Here is a 6561-nt window from a genome sequence, read left to right on the forward strand (position 1 = left end):
GCCGAAGGCATCCGAGAGAGAATGATCGACACCACAGCAAATTTTCACTTCAAAATGGACATTTCGTTCTTCGATGGGAAATTACACATTGAAGACTGTTTATATTGTGAAAGGGCGGCGGAGACATTATTTAAATATATGGAAATCGAACCAGAGAAACATGTCAAATATGTTGCTTGTCGGCTCAAATCGGGAGCCAGTGCTTGGTTGTTACAGTTGCTACAGTCGAGAAGGAGAGAAGGGAAGGGACTTGTGTACAGTTGGTGGAGAATGAAATAATTGCTATGTAGTATTTTTCTACCCACGGATTATAAACAAAGGTTGTATTTTCAATATCAACACTGCAATTAGGGAGGCCGAACATTCAATGACTACACTGAGGAATTTTATCAGTTAAGTGCCAACAATAATCTCAATGAATCTACCAATCAACTGGATGCGAGGTATGTTGGTGGATTGAAAGAGGAGATTCAAGATAAACTTGAATTGAACAGTGTATGCTCCTTGTCGCAAGAGATTAATTACGCACTGAAGGTGGAACTTCAACTAGCAAGACACAGTAGAAGCAACCAAGGGAAACGGGCATCTGAGCAAGGAGTTGATAGTCAGCGGTCCAATAGTTTTAGTGCAACACAAGCAAGAAAAGTGCAATCTCCAGCCACCGGCAATTTAGCTCATGCTGGCATGGGTGCCAGAATGTTGAAGGAAAAACAGCTCCAAAATGAAAAGGGTAGCCCAAAGAAAATTCATATGCAAAAATCATGAATATCAAGTGTTTCAGATGCTTCCAACAGAGATATAAGTCTAATGATTGTCCAACAAGGCCCCAATTATAATTATTAAAGGCAGAGGGGGACGATGCTATGGGTGATGCCGAGGGTGAGCAAGAAGAGTCGCTTAAAGAGGTGGGTGGCGACGAAGGCGAACCTCTCAATTGTGTAATTCAAAAACTATTGTTGGCTCCCCCGACAACCCACCAACTCTCATAGGAATGTCTTTTCAAGATTAAATGCGCCATTAATGGTAAGATATGTGATCTTTTGATCGACAACGGATGCACGAAAAATATGGTGTCTAAGGCGGCGGTGCAAACACTACAACATAAAACTTCAAAAAATTCCAACTTGTACAAGATCAGTTAGGTAAAAAAAGGAGTAGAAATGGCGGTCACAGATTTGTGTCGAGTTCCCTTTTCCATTGGAAAACACAACGCAAGCAAAGTTGTATGTGACGTAATCGACATGGACGTGTGCCACATAATCCTTGGTTGCCCATGGCAATTTGACGTGGGAGCCACAAATGATTGCAAGGCCAATACATACACATTTGATTGGAAGGGAAAAACAATATGCCTGCTGCCAAACAACCAAGGTATTGATTATACGACTGATAAAAATAAAACTCTCATGCTTGTGATTTCAAGTAACCAGTTGTTGCATGCTTGGAGAGATGCATCCCATATTCTGGCATTGATTGTGAAAGAGAAAACCATCGTTAGTGATCACCAAATTGTTCTAGAACCTGTTAAAGCTTTAATCCAACAATTCTCTGACATTGGGTCAGAGAACCTACCGCCGGAGTTGCCACCCTTGCGGAGCATCCAACACCAAATTGATTTAATTCATGGAGCAACATTGCCTAACTTATCGCATTACAATTTGAGTCTGATTGAACACCAGATTCCACAACATATAGTAGATGAACTCTTAGAGAAGTAGCGCTTATACAACATAGCCTCAACACATGCGTTTTTTCAGCTTTGTTGGTACAAAAAAGGATGATAGTTGGAGGATGTGTGTGGACGATAAGGATGTCAATAAAATAATAGTTAAATTCAGGTTCCCCATGCTGAGAATGGATGAATTGTTAGTAAGGTTGGTGGGCTTCCAGATTTTCTCCAAACTCGATCTTCGTAGTGGGCATCATCAAATCTGCATCCGACCCAGAGAAAAATGGAAGACAGCTTTCAAAACGTGTGAAGGTCTCTACGAGTGACACGTTATACCGTTTGGCTTGTGCAATGCGCCATCCACGTTCATGCGGCTAATGAATGAAATTTTAAAGCCTTTTCTCAATAAATGTTGCGTGGCCTATTTCGACAATGTTTTGGTGTTTAACAGCAGTTTAGAAGCTCACACACACCACTTACGAGAAATCTTTGAAACCTTCTAGCGGCACAAGCTTTATCTGAAATTGGCAAAGTGTGAATTTGCAATGGGCGTTGTGTCATTCCTTGGCTTCAAAATTTCAGTCGCAGACGTCAGCGCAGATCCAAGGAAGGTAACATCAATGGTAGAGTGGCCGACACCTAATTCATTCACGGATATAAGAAGTTTTCATGGTCTAGCAAACTTTTACATAAAATTTATAAAAGGCTTTAGCATCATTCTAGCTCCCTTAACTGGCTTGTTGAAACATAAGCAATTCAATTGGAAGACAGAGCACCAGGTAAGCTTCAATGCCATCAAGACCGTATTGTCTTCCGCCCCGATACTGGCCCTGCCTGATTTTGACAAGTCATTTTCGATGGAGACGGACGCCTCTACAGTTGGGATCGGTGCTGTGTTGACACAAGAGGGCAGACCCATTGAATATTTAGCAAGAAATTATGTTCATCCCGACAGCGATGGTCTGTATACAAGCAAGAGTTGCATGCGGTCGCTATAGCCTTGAAACAATGAGAACATTATTTGTTGCATCAAGATTTTATTCGTTGCAGCGACCATAAGGCCCTCCAATAGATAAACAGTCAGAAAAACATCAATCAGTTGCATGCGAGGTGGATTTTGTTCTTATAAAAATTCACTTTTGTGTTGAAACATAAAAGTGGAGCTCATAATAGAGTTGTAGATGCCTTAAGCCAATGGTCCGCCCTCATAACTCCATTGCAAACGGAATTTTTAGGTTTGGAATGTCTACAAGGTTTTTATGCAGAGGATAAGGCTAGGATTTCGCCAAGGCCTAGATTAAATGTCTCAATAAAGAAGCCACTGAAGACTTTACTATTAGACATGATTTTCTGTTTAAAGAAAACCTTTTCTGTGTACCGAATTCTTCATGGCGTCAGCTTCTAATTAATTCAAGTGATCCATGGTGGAGGATTGGCAGCTCATGCATAGCAAGACTAAACACCATCCCAATTGTAAAATAAATTCTATTGGCCGCATATCGGGAGGGATATTATCAGGTATATGGAACGGTGAAAGACTCAATTTGGGAGGACCTAAGCCTTGATTTCGTGCACGGTTTACCACGTACCAAGAGGGGAAAAGATTCAATTATGGTTGTCGTAGATTATTTCTCCAAGATGGTGCATTTCATAGCGTGCAAGAAAACTTCGATGCATTGAATATAACTAAGCTATTCTTTTGGGAGATTGTGAGACTGCATGGGGTGCTGAGAAGCCTCACATCCGATTGGGATGTGAAATTCCTCAATCATTTTTGGTGAGAGTTGTGGAAAAGGTTCAAAACTCGACTTCAATTGAGCTCCGCTTACCACCCGCTAACCGACGGGCAAACGAAAGTTGTGAATCAGACTTTGGGGAATCTACTTCGCTGCTTAGTCCAAGAACAACTAAAGTTGTGGGATGAAGTGTTATGCTAAGCTGAGTTTGCATTTAACTCATTGCCAAATCGATCTACCGGTATGTGCCCGTTTAGTATTGTATATATTAAAATGCCCAACAATGTTCTTAATGTTGCAGTCATCCTGAATTGCAAAAGTAAGGCTACATCAACTTGGGTCAACCAGTTTTCAGAAATGCTGGCTAAAGTTAGCATCAAGTTGCAAGAAACAAATGAGAAATATAAGTTGGATGCAGACCACCATAGGAGGAGGAAAATTTTTAATCCAGGGGACTTAGTTTGGGTACGATTGAAGGAGGAGCGACTGCCAGCGAGAGCTTATAACGAACTTAATCAATGTAAGTTCAAACCATATATTCTCTGTCATGCACCGTATTAACGATAATGCATATGTTATCCAACTGCCCACTGAATTCAACACATCAAGTACTTTCAACGTATGTTTCAGATCTATATATGCCCTTATTTTCGTCCATATGCCCTTAGTTCTTTTGCGGAGGGGAATATTGGGATGAAGGAACACCTTACCTGCACATGTTCGATTATTCTGGGATGTGCTCCACTATCCTGCTATTTCCTGCTACTTTATTTCCTGTTTTAATTAGTTGGTGTTTGAGTATACTACTTTCTTTTTATCCTAATTATAATATATGAGGGTTTCAGGAAGCATATATGTTTTAGGAAGAAGAAAAAGCAAGTTAGTTTTTCAATACAGAATTACAGAAACTTAGTTTTCTCCACTGTTCCATTACTCTCACTGTTTGCTACGTTCATTCTGTGCAGGATCCCATACATCACATCAACATCAAAATACAACTCATGGATACATAGATTACGAGAATGAAGAAAAAAAAAAAACATAAATATAATATCTACATGAAAAGTCGACGGATTTCTGCTGCTATTTTCTTAAAGAAAAGAGCAGTACCAAATTAAAGGTTTAATTAGTTTACTTCAGGACTGCAGCCTGGTGGCACTTTGGAGACCCCTTGCCTTTGCAGCTCTACCAACACGCTCTCAGTGGAGGGAGGCTTCAACCCAAGTGGTAGAGGCAGCCATGGTTTTGCTAAAACATCTCCTATAGCTGCATCTATGCTCTCCTTTGACTGAAAAATAAAAATCATTTTGACCATTAAAGAACATATTGTCGATGATATAGATATGGCTATATATAGAAGGTGGGGATTAGTATAACATGTATTTGCATATCATTTATGCTATCATAGAAGCGTGTTCATAGAGTTGGAAGAGATGGGGAAATACTTCTATTTTTTGTGATTCATCAACAGTTTCAGTGAAAAAAAAAAAGATAAAATATGAAAAATCAAGAACAAGTACATGTTGACTTCATACATAGAGATAATAAATAATAGAATATAATTTTGAGCATAAGAAATGATGTGATGAAGTGCTTGAAATTTTGTGTACATATTGCTTAATTTGTGGTTATGGCATTCAAAGCAAGGAATTTCAATTTTGGAGATCTCAATTTCATGCAAAGCAAGAGGATGGGGTGTGGCTTAACACACATAAATCATCTAAATTAACATTAAATTTGTTTGGAATTACTTTCTTACTGCTTTCTAAAACAACTTTTTAGTACAAAATTTCCTATTTCAAAAAACTTTTTTATCAGAAAGCTGTTTTAAAAAGTAGCAAAAAAGTCGTCCCAAATAAAACCTAAAAAGCTTTCTTAATAAAAAGAGTTGAAGTGCAAAGAAGCCACTTCGTCTAGTTTACATGAAGGTTTATTGACCAATTGTCCAAAAATATGTCAATAAGCATCACTACTTTAATTCTTACTTTAATTGTCCAAAAATATGTCATCCGATTGCGTATTAAATGTCTCTAATTATGAGTTTAATGCATTACTATGGGATGCATAATTGTAGAAAGAGAACCAATTCATAAGGCTAAATGAGCATAGAGTGATTAATCGGTAATTTTCCTCCTACATTGATAACATGTAAGTTTTAACTGCACAGATAAGAAGTCTGAAACTTTCAGTACATTTAACAGCAAAGAAAATAGTTCATGCTATACTGAGATATACAATACGAAACCATTAAACTATGTTATCATGAAACCAATTAGTTGTACACTTCCTAGTTCCCATCTAAGCAATCAAGAGGGTACTGCAGACCCGAGCATTAATCTTGTTCAACTAAAGCTTCATTTGGAATAATTTTTTTGTTACTTTCTAAAAAAACAGTAAGTAAGTTGCCCCAAATCAAGCCTAAGCTCAACGCACATTTACTTGATCATGCATGGACTACAGCTTCATTTGAGACCGTTTTCTTATTGCTTCTTAAACAGCTTCTAAGGCTTCGTTTGGGACGGCTTTTTTATTGCTTCTTAAAGCAGCTTCCTTGTACAAAAAATAAAATTTTTGTACAAGAAAGCTGCTTTAAGAAGCAATAAGAAAGCTGTCCCAAACAAAGCCTAAGTTTAAAAGTTTAAATTTTTATACTAAGAAGCTGCTTTAAGAAATAGTAACCGGCATGGGTTCTAATTTTAAGCGTGCAATAACAAATCCAGAAAATACATGATAAGAAAATAAGCGATATAATTAATTTTATTTAATATATATATATATATATATATCAACTTAATCAAATGAAAAACATCTACTAAGAAAATAAAAGCCAATCGATAAGAACATAAAATTTTTAAAATTCTTATGCATTTATGCATCTAACATCTATATTTATTTATTTGTATATATAATAGCTTAATTCTTAAATCATGCAAAAAAATATTAGTAATATTTATTTTTATAAAATAAAATACTTTTTCTGCGCAAATTAATATAAAATTAAAATTTAATATATTAATAATAAAAGGAAGATTTACATACATACCATCTAATACTATTCTATTTACCTATTAAACACTTAAAACTTTAATATTACATACATATCACCCATAGTTCATTTTCATATCAAATATGAGTGGTAGAAATGAAATATATGAG

General features: G+C 36.9%; 2 protein-coding genes across 2 annotated transcripts in view; one reads left to right on the forward strand and one right to left on the reverse strand.

Moving 5' to 3' along the window:
- Positions 1–1160: 1160 nt before the first annotated feature.
- On the forward strand, positions 1161–1718 carry LOC110092337. Its single transcript, XM_020816843.1, has one exon. It carries the CDS (start codon positions 1161–1163, stop codon positions 1716–1718), a length of 558 nt encoding a protein of 185 aa, XP_020672502.1.
- Positions 1719–4289: 2571 nt separating this feature from the next.
- The window catches only part of LOC110092328 (probable transcription factor GLK1), a 16634-nt gene continuing 14362 nt past the window's right edge, over positions 4290–6561 (reverse strand). Inside the window, exon 6 of the mRNA XM_020816833.2 lies at positions 4290–4693. Within this exon, the coding sequence (XP_020672492.1) occupies positions 4532–4693 (162 nt within the window). The 3' untranslated portion in view covers positions 4290–4531. The remainder of the gene's footprint in view (positions 4694–6561) is intronic.

The sequence above is a fragment of the Dendrobium catenatum genome, unplaced genomic scaffold, assembly GCF_001605985.2.
Source record: "Dendrobium catenatum unplaced genomic scaffold, ASM160598v2 fragScaff_scaffold_943, whole genome shotgun sequence".
In the NCBI taxonomy this organism is placed as follows: domain Eukaryota; kingdom Viridiplantae; phylum Streptophyta; class Magnoliopsida; order Asparagales; family Orchidaceae; genus Dendrobium; species Dendrobium catenatum.